At 43.5% G+C, this 19,109-nt stretch overlaps 1 protein-coding gene across 1 annotated transcript in view; it reads left to right on the top strand.

Annotated features, from left to right (window-relative positions):
• Positions 1–19,109, top strand: part of TUSC3 (tumor suppressor candidate 3) — a 457,774-nt gene that overhangs the window by 263,557 nt on the left and 175,108 nt on the right. The window contains exon 3 of the mRNA XM_082244046.1: positions 17,998–18,115. Coding sequence (XP_082100172.1) covers positions 17,998–18,115 — 118 coding nt within the window. The remainder of the gene's footprint in view (positions 1–17,997; positions 18,116–19,109) is intronic.

The following is a 19,109-nucleotide window of genomic DNA, read 5'->3' as shown; positions in this document are numbered from 1 at the left end:
TCTCGTCTCCCACAGTACACAAAACATGGAAATGCAATTATTTTAGTAAATAAAAACTGCTAAATACCTTTTCTCATCAGCAGTCCTATGACTTCTATCAGTGTATGGCGGAGCACTGGTTAAAGCTTGTAAGAGGGCTTTTTATACTCCATTGACTGTCCTATGAGCCTGCTTGTCCCCTGACCCTCTGTTTAGACAGTGCTGATTGGCTCTGTGCTGATCACAGGCACCTTCTCAAAAAAAAATTAAAAATAAATAAACTCTCTAGCATTATACACCAAACAGAGCATGTTCAGAGTGCCTCCTAGGGCTATGTACTGTCAGCAGATGGATTAGGGACAGTGGAACAAGCAGACGATCAGAGAAGACAGTATCAAACAGATTTTTTACACAATGCAGAGGATTGACCCCTTATGTTCCACAGTAATAACAAGCGTGATTTACTGCATATACGCTGATTTTACTGTTTCGGGTTTAGTAACACTTTAATAATGGTGGGAATTATTAGCTGAATGTAATCCACCACAGGCTTTTCTGATTACTAAATACTTAGTACTCTACTTGCCTTTTTTAGGCACAGCCTTCATGGACCAACTGCTCTTGGATGTATAGCCAGAACTTGGAAATAGGTAGGGAAGGGTTTAAGCCCTTAATGGGTTAATTTTAGCCATCTTTGTCTCATTGAGGAGGTTTCCCCATATTTTATGCCCCAGAGACCCTGTGGAAAATGAAGAGAAACTTCCCAAAGTGAGCATAATTCTCAGCTTAGACATGTGTCACCAACTGAAGCATCTTTGCTAGTGTTGAGCGAACACGGACTGTATTATTCGTGTTCGTACCGAATAATTGGATTTTTTGTACCCGAACACGGACACGGACACTTTACTGTATGTTCGGGTAAAAATCCGTGTTCGGTCGTTTTATTTCCGGGTTTTGCATGCTTTGGCGCTCTTTTCATGGCAGGCTTTCAACAGCCAATCAACAATCGTTTAACTGGTGTGCCTTAAGCCATCCCATCCATGCCTGCAAATGTTTCAGTAGCTGTGATTGGCCGTCTGAAGCATGTGACCAAGTCTTTATAAGTTCCAGGCAGCCGCAGCATCTTCATTCTGCTGCTTAGATCAGGGACAGAGCACACATCAACGTGCTGGCTGCTGATTAGGGAAAGACAGGCAGGAAAAAACCATTTGTGTCCGGATAGAATTGAGGGACAGGTCGGAGTGTTTAGGCAGGGCGAGTTGTAGGCATTTTAGGGATAGAGTCTGCTGAATTATAGGGTCAGTGTCTTCTACAAACTACAATCGATATTGCTGTGTGGGGGGTGGGGTCTGCACTCAATCCTGATCTACGATCTCTTCTCAATCCTGTTAGGGAGAGGCTGCTGCTGAATTTTAGGGTCAGAGTGTTCTACAAACTACAATCGATATTGCTGTGTGGGGTCTGCACTTAGTCCCGATCTACGATCTCTTCTCAATCCTGTTAGGGAGAGGCTGCTGCTGAATTTTAGGGAAACTGTGTTCTACAAACTACAATCGATATTGCTGTGTGGTGTGGGATAGGAGATAGGCAGGTGTCAGTGATCCACATCCATTTTTCTGTGTGTGAGCTGCAGTGAACACAATCTTTTTGGGCTGCAGTGAACACAATCTTTTTGGGGTGCAGTGAACAACGTCCTTTTTGGGGTGCAGTGAACAAAATCTTTTTGGGGTGCAGTGAACAAAATCTTTTTGGGGTGCAGTGAACACAATCTTTTTGGGGTGCAGTGAACAAAATCCTTTGTGGGGTGCAGTGAACACAATCTTTGTGGGGTGCAGTGAACACAATCTTTTTGGGGTGCAGTGAACAACATCCTTTTTGGGGTGCAGTGAACACAATCTTTGTGGGGTGCAGTGAACACAATCTTTTTGGGGTGCAGTGAACAAAATCCTTTTTGGGGTGCAGTGAACACAATCTTTTTGGGGTGCAGTGAACACAATCTTTGTGGGGTGCAGTGAACACAATCCTTTTTGGGGTGCAGTGAACAACATCCTTTTTGGGGTGCAGTGAACAAAATCCTTTTTGGGGTGCAGTGAACACAATCTTTTTGGGGTGCAGTGAACAAAATCCTTTGTGGGGTGCAGTGAACACAATCTTTGTGGGGTGCAGTGAACACAATCTTTTTGGGGTGCAGTGAACAAAATCCTTTTGGGGTGCAGTGAACAACATCCTTTTTGGGGTGCAGTGAACAAAATCCTTTTTGGGGTGCAGTGAACACAATCTTTTTGGGGTGCAGTGAACAAAATCCTTTGTGGGGTGCAGTGAACACAATCTTTGTGGGGTACAGTGAACAGAATCTTTGTGGGGTGCAGTGAACACAATCTTTGGGGGGTACAGTGAACACAATCTTTTTGGGGTGCAGTGAACAAAATCCTTTGTGGGGTGCAGTGAACACAATCTTTGGGGGGTACAGTGAACACAATCTTTTTGGGGTGCAGTGAACAAAATCCTTTGTGGGGTGCAGTGAACACAATCTTTGTGGGGTGCAGTGAACACAATCTTTTTGGGGTGCAGTGAACAAAATCCTTTTTGGGGTGCAGTGAACAACATCCTTTTTGGGGTGCAGTGAACACAATCTTTTTGGGGTGCAGTGAACAAAATCCTTTGTGGGGTGCAGTGAACACAATCGTTGTGGGGTACAGTGAACAGAATCTTTGTGGGGTGCAGTGAACACAATCTTTGGGGGGTACAGTGAACACAATCTTTTTGGGGTGCAGTGAACAAAATCCTTTGTGGGGTGCAGTGAACACAATCTTTGGGGGGTACAGTGAACACAATCTTTTTGGGGTGCAGTGAACAAAATCCTTTGTGGGGTGCAGTGAACACAATCTTTGTGGGGTGCAGTGAACAAAATCCTTTTTGGGGTGCAGTGAACAACATCCTTTTTGGGGTGCAGTGAACACAATCTTTTTGGGGTGCAGTGAACAAAATCCTTTGTGGGGTGCAGTGAACACAATCTTTGTGGGGTACAGGGAACAGAATCTTTGGGGGGTGCAGTGAACACAATCTTTTTGGGGTGCAGTGAACAAAATCCTTTTAGGGTACAGTGAACACAATCTTTGTGGGGTGCAGTGAACAAAATCCTTTTTGAGGTGCAGTGAACACAATCTTTGTGGGGTGCAGTGAACACAATCTTTGTGGGGTACAGTGAACACAATCTCATACTTCTGAAGATTTGAGGGTGCTGCCTGTTCCATACTCCTCCTCCTACTGCTCAACCATCCTTTTAGGGGTACAAACAATAGTAATTGGGGCCTAGTGTGGTGGTGTACGTGTGAGATACATACACTTTCTTTTTGATCATATTTTCTATTCCGCTATTCAATTAAAACCTTTGGGGATCAATTAAATTGCGTGATAGTCTGTGTCGGTACGTGTGAGATCCACCTTTCCAAGTTTTTGGGGTTCATCTCATACTTCTGAAGATTTGAGGGTGCTGCCTGTTCCATACTCCTCCTCCTACTCCTCAACCATCCTTTTAGTGGTACAAACAATAGTAATTGGGGCCTAGTGTGGTGGTGTACGTGTGAGATACATACACTTTCTTTTTGATCATATTTTCTATTCCGCTATTCAATTAAAACCTTTGGGGATCAATTAAATTGCGTGATAGTCTGTGTCGGTACGTGTGAGATCCACCTTTCCAAGTTTTTGGGGTTCATCTCATACTTCTGAAGATTTGAGGGTGCTGCCTGTTCCATACTCCTCCTCCTACTCCTCAACCATCCTTTTAGGGGTACAAACAATAGTAATTGGGGCCTAGTGTGGTGGTGTACGTGTGAGATACATACACTTTCTTTTTGATCATATTTTCTATTCCGCTATTCAATTAAAACCTTTGGGGATCAATTAAATTGCGTGATAGTCTGTGTCGGTACGTGTGAGATCCACCTTTCCAAGTTTTTGGGGTTCATCTCATACTTCTGAAGATTTGAGGGTGCTGCCTGTTCCATACTCCTCCTCCTACTCCTCAACCATCCTTTTAGTGGTACAAACAATAGTAATTGGGGCCTAGTGTGGTGGTGTACGTGTGAGATACATACACTTTCTTTTTGATCATATTTTCTATTCCGCTATTCAATTAAAACCTTTGGGGATCAATTAAATTGCGTGATAGTCTGTGTCGGTACGTGTGAGATCCACCTTTCCAAGTTTTTGGGGTTCATCTCATACTTCTGAAGATTTGAGGGTGCTGCCTGTTCCATACTCCTCCTCCTACTCCTCAACCATCCTTTTAGGGGTACAAACAATAGTAATTGGGGCCTAGTGTGGTGGTGTACGTGTGAGATACATACACTTTCTTTTTGATCATATTTTCTATTCCGCTATTCAATTAAAACCTTTGGGGATCAATTAAATTGCGTGATAGTCTGTGTCGGTACGTGTGAGATCCACCTTTCCAAGTTTTTGGGGTTCATCTCATACTTCTGAAGATTTGAGGGTGCTGCCTGTTCCATACTCCTCCTCCTACTGCTCAACCATCCTTTTAGGGGTACAAACAATAGTAATTGGGGCCTAGTGTGGTGGTGTACGTGTGAGATACATACACTTTCTTTTTGATCATATTTTCTATTCCGCTATTCAATTAAAACCTTTGGGGATCAATTAAATTGCGTGATAGTCTGTGTCGGTACGTGTGAGATCCACCTTTCCAAGTTTTTGGGGTTCATCTCATACTTCTGAAGATTTGAAGGTGCTGTCTGTTCCATACTCCTCCTACTCCTCATCCATCCTTTTAGGGGTAGAAACAATAGTAATTGGGGCCTAGTGTGGTTTTGTACGTGCGAGATACATACACTTTTTTGGATCATATTTCCTATTCCGCTATTCAATAAAAACCTTTCTAGGGCAAGATCTTAAATTACAGAAATATGAGGAGACCGTCAAATAAGGGCCGTGGCCTGGGTCGTGGTGCTGCTGGTAGAGCTCCTGTTGCAAGGAGAGGACGTGGTCGATCTGTGCCAGCTACACGCACAAGTGAAACACCTTCCTCAAGTGTGAGTAGGTGACAGAACCTGCATCAGTATTTGGTAGGGCATCATACGCCCCTAGAAGTGATGAGGCCAGAACAAGTGGAGGCGATAGTAGATTGGTTTGCTGCTGACAGTGCCTCCAGTTCCTTCACATTGTCTCCCACCCAGTCTACTGCAGAAAGGTCACAGTTGGCACCTGCAGCCGATGTCCAACCGTCTTTCACCTCACCCCCTTGCAAATCAGGCAAGCAGTCTGAGCCCCAAGCCATACAGCAGTCTCTTCTTCTTTTTGATGACTCTGTCAGCAGGGTTTCCCAGGGCCATCCACCTAGCCCTGCCCCAGAAGTGGAAGAGATTGAGTGCAGCGATGCCCAACCACTTATTTCTCAAGATGAGTACATGCAAGGATCATCGCAGCACGTCTCCGATGATGACGAAACGCAGGTGCCAACTGCTGCGGCGTTCAGCATTGTGGAGACCGACAAGGAGGGCAGGGGTGAAGACTGGGTGAAAGATGATGTGGAGGACGATGAGGTCCTCGACCCCACATGGAATGAACGTCATGCAGGTGACCTGAGTAGTTTGGAGGAAGAGGCGGTGGTCGCACAGAGCCACCAGCACAGCAGAAGAGGGAGCAGGGTGCAGAAGCGGAGCGGCCGTGCCCTAGACACTACGCCCGCTACTGCCCAACGCAGCAAGGGCACGAGCGCACCAAAGTCAGCTCAAAGGAGTTCTCTAGCGTGGAAGTTCTTTAGAAAATGTGCTGATGACAGGACACGAGTGGTTTGCACCCTGTGCAATCAGAGCTTGAAGCGAGGCATAAACCTTCTCAACCTGAGCACAACCTGCATGATCAGGCATCTAAGTGCAAAGCACGAGCTGCAGTGGAGTACACACCTTCAAAACCAAGAAACGTCTCTGGCTCATCCTGCTTCCTCTTCTGCTGCAGTCTCGGCCGCTCCAGCCACATCTGTAGTGATACCGGCACCTGCCACCCCGCAAACAGACGATCTGTCAGCAACACCACCACCTGGGTCACCAACAACCATCTCCACAATGTCCCATGGAAGCGTTCAGCTTTCCATCTCCCAAACACTTGAGAGGAAGAGGAAGTACCCCCCTACCCACCCGCGATCCCTGGCCCTGAATGCCAGCATTTCAAAATTATTGGCCTTTGAAATGCTGTCATTCCGTCTGGTGGAGACGCACAGTTTTAAAAAGCTTATGTCGGTGGCTGTCCCACAGTACGTCGTGCCCAGCCGCCACTACTTTTCCAGGCAAGCCATCCCTTCCCTGCCCAACCAAGTGGGGGAAAAAATCAGGTATGCACTGCGCAACGCCATCTGTGCCAAGGTCCACCTAACTACCGATACGTGGACCAGTAAGCACGGTCAGGGGCGTTATATCTCCCTAACGGCACACTGGGTAAATGCAGTGGCGGATGGGCCTGAGGCGGATAGCAATTTGGCGCATGTCCTTCCACCACCGAGGATTGCAGGGCGCTTCAGTTTGCCTCCTGTTCCTAACTCCTCCTACTCCGCTTCATCATCCTCTACCGCCTCCTCATCCGGACAGCGTAACACCTTCACCACCAACTTCAGCACGGCCAGGGGTAAACGACAGCAGGCAGTTTTACAACTTGCCTTTTTGGGGGACAAACCACACACCGCGCAGGAGTTGTGGAGGAGCATGGAACAGCAGACAAATGAGTGGTTGCTGCCAGCGAGCCTCAAGCCCGGCCTGGGCGAAATCTCATAGCAGCTCTGGGCCTAGCCGGTTTGACGCACATCCCTTGCCTGGCGCATGTGCTGAATTTGGTGGTGCAGAGGTTCCTTAAAAACTACCCCGATATGTCAGAGCTTCTGCAGAAAGTGCGGGCCGTTTGTGCGCACTTTCGGCGTTCTCACCCTGCTGCTGCTCGCCTGGCAGCGCTGCAGTGTAACTTCGGCCTTCCAGCTCACCGCCTCATATGTGACGTGCCCACAAGGTGGAATTCCACCTTGCACATGCTGGAAAGACTGTGCGAGCAGCAGCAGGCCATAGTGGAGTTTCAGCTGCAGCACGCACGCGTGAGTCGCTCTGCGGAACAGCACCACTTCACCACCAATAACTGGGCCTCCATGCGAGACCTGTGTGCCTTGTTGCGCTGTTTTGAGTACTCCACCAACATGGCCAGTGGCAATGACGCCGTTCTCAGCTTAACTATCCCACTTCTATGCCTCCTTGAAAAAACAATTCGGGCGATGATGGAAGAGGATGTGGCACAGGATGAGGAGGAGGAGGAGGATGAAGAGGTAACATTTCCAAGGCTTTCAGGGCAGTCATTCGCAAGGGGCTCCGAGGGTGGGTTCCTGCACACACAAACGCCAGGGACACAATTGTCCAGCAGGGGCACAGTTCTGGAGGATGAGGAGGATGAGGAGGAGGAGGAGCTGGAGGAGGAGATGGAACCATGTTCACAGCAGGGTGGCACCCAGGCCAGCTCATGGCCATCACTGGTGCGTGGCTGGGGGGATACAGAGGACACGGACGATACACCTCCCACAGAGGACAGCCTTTCGTTGCCTCTGGGCAGCCTGGCACACATGAGCGATTACATGCTGCAGTGTCTCCACAACGACCGCTGAGTTGCCCACATTCTAACTTGTGCTGATTACTGGGTGGCCACGCTGCTGGATCCCCGTTACAAGGACAACGTACCGTCCTTAATTCACTCACTGGAGCGCGATCGCAAGATGCGCGAGTACAAGTGCACGCTGGTAGACGCCATGCTGCTGGCATTCCCATCTGACAGCGGGGCCGCAGTGGAAGCACAAGGCAGAGGAGGAGGAGGAGGAGGAGGAGGAGGTCGCCAATGCAACCAGGGCACCGCCAGCACCTCAGAAGGCAGGGTTAGCATGGCCGAAATGTGGAAAAGCTTTGTCAGCACGCCACAACAAACAGCAGCACCAGCAGCTCAGATGGAACGTCTTAGCAGGAGGCAGCATTTTACCAACATGGTGGAGCAGTATGTGTGCACACGCCTACATGTAGTGAATGAGGGGTCTGCCCCCTTCAACTTCTGGGTCTCCAAATTGGGCACATGGCCTGAGCTTGCCCTTTACGCCTTGGAGGTGCTGGCGTGCCCTGCAGCCAGTGTATTATCTGAACGGGTATTTAGCACGGCTGGGGGCGTTATAACAGACAAGCGCAGCTGCCTGTCCAGAGACAATGTGGACAAGCTCACGTTCATTAAAATGAACCAGGCATGGATCCCACGGGACTTTTCCGTACCTTGTGCAGAATAGCAATGGATACCGACCTTACCCACCCATTGTTCCATTTTTGCTCTTTTTCACTCTTTTGGGGTGTACCCTCATTTAAAATTTGTGAAAAGAAGCAGTGTTGGCTACCTCGTCCTCCTCCTCAGGGCCAGATTAACGTAGGGGCTATTGGAGCTGCAGCTCCAGGCCCCTACCTTTTATATAGGCCCCGGGTTGGCCATATTCACTGTTACCGCTCTTCTGTCACTTGTAAACACAGAAGTCTGGCTTCTATGCTCGCTTCCCCAGGCAGCACCCTCAGAACCTCCCCACACAGCGCGAAGGCCGGACAAGGAGGGACAGTTGCCGATGCATGGATGTGTTTATGGGCTTCAGAGACAGCATCCCATGTTGAATTAGGCATGCATGGCTGCAGCCTTCCTCCTCTGGGTGCATGGCAAGGCACGGCCCTTAAGGCCCTTCAAAATCCTCAGCACCAAGCCCATGATGCTCTTAATCCGGCCCTGGTCCTCCTCCACCGCCGCTTCCACCTACACCGCCCATAGGTGTGCGCAGCCTATTGCATTAAGGTGTGCACCCCAAAGTTGAAATACACATGCATGTGTTTGCCAGCAGGGAGAGTAATGTATCGGGGCCATGTACCTGTAGGCAAAGAGAAATAGAGCAGAGCAGGTCCGAGGGAGATCTTTCCCATCTCCTCACTGGCAATGCTATGTGCCCTAGGTGATTAGGGTGTGCCCAGGCACACCCGGCACACCCTGTGCACATGCCTATGTCACCGCCACATCCACCACCACCTCAACCTCCCTCCTACTCCATATGGGCCTCGTCCTTCAGAGATGAAGAAGAACATTGTTTTATTTTTCTGTTTTTTTTGTTGTTTTAAGTTATTTCCCTATCCACATTTGTTTGCAGAGCACTTGCCATGCTCTTAATTACGTTTTGCTGCCATTTGCAGCACTCTAGCCCTTTCCTTTAGTGTTTAAGAGCCATTTTAGTGCCTTAAAGTTCGGGTCCCCATTGACTTCAATGGGGTTCGGTGTCCGGGAAAAGTTCGGTAAAAGTCCGGGACACGGACCCGGACTTTTTTTTAAAGTTCGGCCGAACCCGTCGAGCACGGACAGGTGTCCGCTCAACCCTAATCTTTGCTGTAAAAAAAATGCTCAATTTTTAAAAAATACTAGAGCTCATTTATAAAGCAGTTAATGTGACATTTTTCAAACATTCACTGCATGTGATATTTTCTAGTGCATGTGTTTTAATCCTTTTGCTGATGGACCCATTTTTGATTTTTGACATACAGTACATGCTAGGTTATGCACTTATGGCCTGAAGAATACATACTGTATAATGCCTAAAACATTATGTTTTCTAAAAGCTGACCCAAAAATAAAAAGATGGACATAAATGGCTCTTACTCCAAAATTAAAAAGAACATGTTTGCCTTTAGAACACTTTAATATAGAAACATTTTCCCTTTTATCTATTGGTATTAATATTTATGGTTTATACAGTATATGTAGGAGCTACACTCCATACAGCCCTTGTCTTGAACTCTAAAGATTGTGGGAGCTTGCAGTGGTGGATAGGGACATCTGTGTAATCCAATCAAATATAGCAAGTCATCAGCACTCCAAAAGCATTTCTTTTTTACAAATGTATTGTGGAAAAAAATATTGTAAGATAATAATAGCTTATGCTTTGGAGTCTTGCAGGGTTTCTTCTTCCATGCAACATGGTGGTCTCTATGTTGCTATTATGTGACAATTTTTTTTTACAATAAATTAGGAAAAAAATAAAGGGGGGGGGGTTTATATTTACATTTCAATTCATACGTTTTTAATCACATTGTTTAGAGATGTTGTGGGATTGTGACTTGCTGAGCTTCCTAAAGCAAAATAATTGTTCAGTTATCTTACTAATTAAGGCTGGCCATACATTATACAATTTTCTTACAATTTTCTGTACAATTTCCTTTAGATTTACCTTCAAGTATGTAATTCAAAGGCGTACCAAATTGGATACAATTGAAAGTGTTGTTTAGTTTTGACCTCGTATTATAAGGTTTTTGGTAAATCTAAAAGAAAAGTGTATAGGAAAATTGAGCATGTATAGCCAGCCTAAGTAAGCTGTTTTCATCCAATTACTGTGTCGTAAAAAGATGTAGGGGATGAAGGCTAGAGCCATAGCATACAGCAATGGGACATGGTATGCAGCACTTTTGGAAGTGTTGGATACACTGATCAGCTGTAGCTCAGCATTAGAATAAATACTGAAAGGTAAGAATTCCTTTTCTTCCTTTTCTTTTTTTTTTATTGCAGTTTTATTTTCCTAGCTACATGGTCGATTTAGAGCCGGTTCACACTGGGGCGACTTGTCAGGCGACTTTGTCGCCTGACAAGTCGCCGTGGGTCGCCTGCCATAGATTAGCACAGGACCCGTTCTAATAGGAGTGGCACAAGCCGCTCCGACTTAGAAAAAGGGTCCTGTACTACTTTGGGGCGACCTGGAGCAACCTGCATTGACTTCAATGATATGAAGTCCGTGCATGTCACTCTGAGGTCGCGGTGCGCGCTGTGCACCGCGACTTCACAGGTCACCCCGGCAAGTCGGGTCGCCTGTATGTTTACCGGCTCTGAAAGTGCATTGTTTTTAAAGTGTTAAGGGTCAGCGGAATCAGATCTACAGTAGGGAAGCAGTATGGGTGAAGTAGTGTTTATGTCCACACATTGGGCAAACTTTTGGATCTTTGTTGGTGGCATTAGTTAGGAGAGTGATAACAAAAAGAGGGGCACACCGACCTAGTGCATTACCACTAAAAACATTTATTAAAATGCATAAAATATACTCACAAAAATGGTGTGAAAATACACACATATTGACAAATCAATGAATCAATAAAAAAGTCTCCAAGGTAGCCAGGCACTGCGTAATGCTGGATGGCATGCAGCGAACCGCATGGAGCTGCCGTGGCTAGGCTGATGCGTTTTGAGGGCAAACCCCCTTCCTCAGAGCCAAGAACTGAGTATATTTTTGTGAGTATATTTTATGCATTTTACTATTTTAATAAATGTTTTTAGTGGTAATGCACTAGGTCGGTGCACCCCTCTTTTTGTTATCGTTTTCCAGTTTGTATCGGATACCCTTGGTCCCGAGGGGGCAGCAAGACCTTCAGTCATACCCATCCAAATTTGTTGGAAACTTTCCTCTTTCTTCCCATTATTGCACTTGAGCCCAGGAGAATTGAACTACATTAGTTAGGAGAGTGTTGTGGATATAGAGGTTGCCATAAGTTTAAGGGGCTAAAGCTTTTGGCTTATGCTAATAGCATATTCTATCAAGTAGAGGATTTGAATGAATTGTTATTATCCGTATTTAAATGATGAGATTTTCATATGCATCAGCCTTGGGAGGATGGGACATTTGTGAGTGCAATAATAAATCAATGGCTTTGAGATGATTGAAGAAATATGAATGGATAACTGAAGCCCTAAACAAACAGGCTGCATTTTCTATATTTAATGAAAAGCTTTGTTTTTAATTCTACCTAGAATTAAATGTATTTCTCTTTTGTGTGGATGCTAGGCAGCTGCAGTCTGTAAAAAGGTTTGAAAGATTATTAATCCATTCCATTGACCTTGACTGGTTATATGGCATACAAGTATTCATGCACACAAGATATTATCAGCAAGTTGGCGTAAACAAACAGCTTAATTTCCGGTCACTCGCTGAGTTCTTTACTTTTTTTTTCTGATAATCTCTTCTCACCTTGAAAGATAGGCCCATTATCTTTCCCAGTAGGCCCATTGTTGTCAGTTGCCATACATAACCTACCACTTAGGTATCATTATATTTACAGTATTAGAGTTTGTTGAGGCACATTCAAAATTCAGATTCTACCCTGGGGAACTTAATGTAGCTAAACGTTTATTTGGTATTCATCAAAATACATTTTCCCCCATAAACAAAAAGCTATGTGGGTTGTTGGCTTATTCATTTATTAGATAAAGGCATACTAATATTAGCCTCAACAGAATAATAAAAAGTACATGACTTGATGTAAATGGAAGATTTGTAAAATGGACCAGTCCAGAACTTTAGTGAAGAGTAGGAAAATAAAAATATTTAACACTTTTAAAATGACATTACTTTAATTAAGCTCCATGCACACTGGGCTTAATAAAAACTCCAGGTCTCTTGGCAGAAAAAAAAACTGCTCATATAGAGAATTTTTCGTACAAAGTTTAAAAGTTTTGCGTTTTTTCTGCCAATAAGCTCCAATCAGGAACGCAAACCAGAAGGTTTTTTTTTTTTATGTTCTGTCTCTAAACGTTGAGCTCAAAATATGCCTGTAATCGTCCTAATGTGCATGGACACATAGGATAACATTGAGCTGCTTCTACAGGCAGAACACAAACCTCCTTTAGAAGCAGCGATTTTTAGGCCAATGTGCGTGTAGCCTTAAAGATAAGATGAGAGCTACTGACTGGGTTTACATAAACTTTATCCAGAAAAAGGAGATTGTGTAACATCCCCAGAAACTTAAAGCTGAACTCTAGGCAGATACACAAAATACATACATAAAGGCAGTTCTATAATCATTACAAATGTTGTTTTTTTTAAAAAAATACAGGGAGTGCAAGTACCATTGTTTGATCTGGTATCAGTCTATTGCAGTTCCTGTACAGCAGGACTGGAGTGTTAGAGTAAAAATCAGTAAAAGGAACCAATCAGTGCATGTGCTAAGAGGAAGCATGCTGATACTTATTCTTTCACTGTCCACTCACAGCCTGGGGTGGGTTCAGGGTGACCTGGGCTTAAAGGATATGGTTGATAAATAGAGATGTCCCAAACTATTCGCCGGCGAACATCGCTTGTTCGCGTCCGCCGCTGCGGGCGAACATATGTGATGTTCGGTCCGCCCCCTATACTTCATCATTGAGGCAAACTTTGACCCTGTACCTCACAGTCAGCAGACACATTCCAGCCAATCAACATACCCTCCCTCCCACACCCTCCCACCTCCTATAAAAAAGCAAGGGCAGCATCCATCTTAGATCATTCTGAAGCAGTGTGTTAGTGAGAGCAGGGAGAGTGCTGCTGATGCTGTTAATAGGGACAGTTGTTAGATAGTGTTCTCGTTCCACTCCTGCTGTAAGGACAGCATCCTGACAGCACCCCAAAAAGCCCTTTTTAGGGCTGGTATTTCAGTCAATTTTTTATATATATATATATATATATATATATCTATTGTGCAGTTGCCTGCCCGCCGTGTGTGAGAGGCCACAGACCCTCCACAGACTGTACTGTGTGCACACCACACTCATATCGGGTGGCACAGTACCTTGCAGTTTAAAAAATATTTTTTTTTTCCTCTGTCATAATTGCAGTTGCCTGGCCTGCCAGTGAGTGTCAGGTCCACAGAGTGTACTGTGCCCACTGCAGTGCCCACCACTGATTTATACGGTGGCACAGCACCTTGCAAATTAAAAAAAATATATATTTTTTATAATTGCAGTTGCCTGGCCTGCCAGTGAGTGTCAGGTCCACAGAGTGTACTGTGCCCACTGCAGTGCCCACCACTCATATATACGGTGGCACAGCACCTTGCAAATTAAAAAAAATATATTTTTTATAGTTGCCTGCCAGTGACTGTCAGGTCCACAGACTGTACTGTACCCACTGCAAATGGACTGTTTGCGGTTGTTTGCGGTGCGTTAAACGGGGAGTTTGGTCTGTCAGAGTTTGGTCTGTCACTGTGAAGCGGGCGTAACCCTTACACTACCTGATTGATACAACATCATACCTGATCGTATACACACACTGGATGTTTTAAAGCACGTTATTCCAAACAATTTATGAATGTTAGGTGATTTATGCCCTTTATGGATTAAAACCCGACTCTGCGTCAACTACGTAATTTTCCATGGGAGTTTTGCCATGGATCCCCCTCCGGCATGCCACAGTCCAGGTGTTAGTCCCCTTGAAACAACTTTTCCATCACTATTGTGGCCAGAAAGAGTCCCTGTGGGTTTTAAAATTTGCCTGCCTATTGAAGTCTATGGCGGTTCGCCCGTTCGCGAACATTTGCGGAGGTTCGCGTTCGCCGTTCGCGAACGGCAAATTTTAGGTTCGCGACATCTCTATTGATAAATGCTGGCCATCTAGCAGGAGATCTAATGTCTAATGGCAAAAAAAGGTAATGGATTGAAGGTAAATTCTGCAGCAAAAGCTGGTTTTGTTATTGTATATTTTAATGGTCTTTTCATTTTTATCTTGTTATGTTTCTTGATACTTCTGTTTGCTGTGACCTTAAACTATATTTAAAGAAAAACAGTTTTAATAGAGAAGCAGATGGTTTAAACTGCTGTTGGCTTTTCTTGTCATGTGTGTATCAGGAGATTTCAATTGACTTCCTGTCATGTAGACTCAACAGGAAATGAGAGGATATCTTTCTAATGTGAGGGAAATCTTCAATTGTCACAGGAACAAGTGTCCCCCATTGGAAGATTTTCCCTTTATCCCTGTTCTGATAGCAACTAAAAATTGTGGAATTTTTTTTTAATCAGGCACATTTTTATTAAACAAAGTACCATTATAGTACAAACATTTGGAGTGCCAACTCTATAAATATTGAGCATCACAATGTATCTAAAATACGCTTATCACTCAATTTCTGGCAGTCACTACATCTCAATGGCAGCTGTTCACACACATAAAAGTGCAAAGATTATGTAAAAAAAACAAAACAAAACAACAATATAAAATAAAAAGCAGACATCCTGGAGTATGCAATACCCATACTAGACATATCGGAAACATAAGAAAGAAGGCACTCGTATTGGATCCAGTGACCCATTAATTGTTAATTAACAATATTATTAATGTAAGTAACCTAAATAGTGTTCACTACCTATGAAAATTGTGGATTTACCCTCACTTTATTTCTTGGCTACATTTCCTAGCTTTATTTCCTGGCATTGGTGATCAGGGCAGCTAGAGAGGATGAATCTCCCTAATACAGAGATAAACATCAATAAAAATTTGACAGTGGTTCTAAATATTGGTTTCTTAGCATTACTGCTGTTTGATGCTTTGCATTTTGCCTGTAGATTTCTCCTACCCCCTCTGGATTGACATCATAATTATCTATTCAAAACACTGCAGCTTATGAGTGCAATAGCTTCTGCGTCTAGTGTAAGCAGTCTCATGTGAGTGGGCAGCTTACTTAAACATCCCAATCCTTTGTCTGCCATTATAATCTCACTAATCTTATCCAAGCAGTATTAAATACATCTAAATACGCCTTTAAAGCAGAACTTTACCCATAACAACTTGATAAAAAATGAATGTTCTTTAGCAAGGAACATACATCCACATTAATATTTATGATACCAAAATGAGTGTGTACTGTAAATTGCCTCCATCATTGCTCCTGTTTCTACTTGCTGCCATTTTTCTGAAGCCTAGAGCCCCTGAACAGCAGTAAATCATAAACTCCTCGGATCTAAACTGGGATTGCCAGGATTGCTAGCTGTCACATTTGCTTGTGTCCTCAATCCTCAATCAAACTGTCAAACCATCAAATGGCTAGTGTCATAACTGATCACATGTTTAGCATCATGTCATAGGCAGATCAAACAGAAGCAGTATCCTTGGCTGTAAAGGATAGGAGGGTTTATTTGCGCTTTAAAGGGTAACTCCACTTTTCTAGGGGGGAAAAAATAACAAATAAAGAAAAAACAATACAGTGTATACAATTGAAACACACACCATATTGTAATTGAATGTTATTAAAAATTACCTTTCCTCTTCAATCTGCAGCTGTTGTAATTTTCTGAAAATGCATTGCAATATGGCCGCCTGGAGCTGTTCTGTACACAGAATGTGTACTGACCACAGCCCAAAAACATCATTTGATTGGCTCACCAATTTGCCCAGAAGTCTTCCTAAGATACAAGTCAGATTTCAGGCATTCCCTGTAACATAAATGTCATTTTTGGTGAGATACTCCCAATAGGAACACGTCTAAAGGGATGCAGGCCCAGCAGATTTCCTCATTAGTGCCTTGCAGCTGGCACAGCTGATAGATAATTATGAAACCGCTCTCATTAGACTCACTGAGCACAGAGGAACAAACAATGATTTCTTGAGAATAACAAAAGGTAGGAATCTGCAACAAAGTTTGTTAAAATCCCTGCAATGTACAGAGATCACCCAGAGGGGAATGTTTTTTCTCAACAAAAGTGGAGTTACGCTTTAAGGCTGTCCGCAGATAGGCCTCTACAAATTCGGCATTCCCTAAAAATATAGAGCAACTAAGCATGTGCAGAGCAGGGGGAGAAAGTGGGTTACTGGATTTTAAAAAGTATAGGCACATATTTTTAATCTTTTACATATCTCTTCCTGCAAAAGTGGCCAGCCTGAAGTGATCTAGCAGGGCCTACTTTTCTGACTAAAGTTCCACTTTAAAGTGGAGTTCCACCCTAAAATTATACTTACCTCCATCTTCTCGCTCCGGGTCACCTGAAAAACAAATGGATAATCACAATTTTTTTTTTCTTTTTACTTACCTCGTTTAGAAGAAAATATACTTACCTTACTTCCTTCTTCCTCCCCTCGGCGGCCGCGGCGAGTCGTCACTTCCTGGCATGCAATGATTCCTGGGAGCTGAACGTCATCGCTCCCAGGAATCAATGCACCTGCACCGGCCCCGACGTCAGTTCCGGTGCAGGCGCCGTCATACCTTGCTAAACAGCTTCTGGGCATGCCCAGAAGCTGTGCAGGGATGACGCTGCGGCACCGGAAGTGACGGCGGGGCCGGTGCAGTGCATAGTGGGACCGAAGAAGAAGGAAGAGGACACAGAAGAGGATCGCGCTGGCTTCAAGCTGCCCACACCTGAGATGGCAGCGCTGGAGAATACATTTTCAAGGTAAGTATTTCTTCTAAAAGGTAAGTGCAACCCGGGACAGATCAGAGGCTAGCCATTGTGGAATACACTAGCCCTGACTGTCCTGGGGGTATTTTTATAAAAAAAAAAAACGTTCACTGGGTGGAACTCCGCTTTAAGTACTTTAAAATAATAATTATAAAGTACAGTTTGGTTCTTAGTTTGTAATTTATCTAACATCTTCTTACAATGTTCACTTGCCTAACATATATACATGCATATACTGTACAAAGTTTTGGTGATGGTTTTTCTACTCTTGCGTTGGTGTAAAATAACATAGTACACCTTCCGGTAGTGATTAGGATGGCAGTTTGTTGCAATGGCAGGAATTTAATGGTAAGAGCACCATGCTTTCTTTCCTTTACTTTTGATTCTGACAGATTCCTATGACAGCTGGGCTGTGTGCTGGGTATGGATGACTGCAGGAGATAATCTCTGGCCACTTTTGTTGTAGGAAAAGCTGATCAGTAAGGCTGAAAAATTTCTTAGAATAGACCATTGTTTTAAATTGTCAGTGCACTGTAGCAGACAGTAGCACGTTCCTAGAATGTTCAGTATAGCTATGTGCTTGTCAAGATTTGAAAATATCTTTCAGTTGTTAGACTGTAAACAGCTTTGGGTGATAGACTAATGAATGCCGTTTTCTGATTGCATGCAATGGGCTACTGCACTTGTATACCTTCATCTGTTGAAGTGTTACTAAGATTAATTCATTCCCAGTAGTCTTTCATCTGACTCAGATTACTGATATTAATGTTACGTATATTTTGACAGACAAGCAAATGAAGAATATCAAGTGCTTGCAAATTCTTGGCGATATTCTTCAGCATTTTCGAACAAGCTTTTCTTCACTATTGTGGACTACGATGAAGGAGCAGATGTTTTCCAGCAGGTAAATAATAAGAATGATAATAATAATATTGTTTATTACTTTTATATACAACATATCAGATAAAAGTTCTTGTTTTTTTATGTATTATAGCAATACAAGAAATTACAGACAAAGAGGTCATTTTTTCAATTGATGTTTTTTTTTACAAAAGTCTTTTGTTTTTTTTTGTTTTTTTTTTGTACTATTATCCTTAAACATTTTGTAATTAATATGTGTAAAATATGTGTAATAAATGATTGTACCCCAAAGTAACCAAACAGATTTTTCATGCATTTAGAGTAAGTATATGCTTTCTGATGGGCTGATGTTTATATGAGTTACTAGACTATACTTTGCTTAATTAATGTTTGATATATATTGCAAATATGACTTGTTGAATTACTGTTCAACCACTTCACCCCCGGAAGGTTTAACCCCCCCCCCCCACCCAAATAAAATTGATGTCCTTTTTTTCCCACAAATATAGCTTTATTTTGGTGCTATTTGATCACCGCTGCAGTTTTTTTTTTTGTGCTATAAACAAAAAAAGGCCGATAATTTTGAAAAAAACTTTTTGCTATTCAACATAGCCCAAAAAAAATTGAAAAAATCGAATTTCTTCATCAATTTAGACCAATATGTTTTCTGCTAAAAATTTTTGGTAAAAAAAAAAAAAATCCCAATTAGCGTAAAAACTATGGGATAGATTTTATAGAATTTTTGGATTTATTTTTTTTTAATAGCGATTTTTAGCGAGATTGCGACATCGCGGCGGACAAATCTGACATGAAGTGACACTTTTTGAGGACCAGTGACACCAATAGTGTTCAGTGCTAAAAAAAATGCACTGTCACTGTACTAATAACCTTGGCAGGGAAGGGGTTAACCTCAGGGGCGATCAAAGGGTTAAATGTGTTCCTTGGGAGTGCTTGCTAACTGTGTGGGGGTGCTTTGACTGGAGAAAGACAGAGATCCGTGTTCCTGCTTAGCAGAAACACAAGATCTCCATCTTTCC

This window comes from Pelophylax lessonae (genome assembly GCF_965119305.1).
Source record: "Pelophylax lessonae genome assembly, chromosome: 1".
In the NCBI taxonomy this organism is placed as follows: Eukaryota; Metazoa; Chordata; class Amphibia; order Anura; family Ranidae; genus Pelophylax; species Pelophylax lessonae.
The sequence above is the reverse complement of the archived record's forward strand: the minus strand, read 5'-3'. Positions and strand labels throughout refer to the sequence as shown.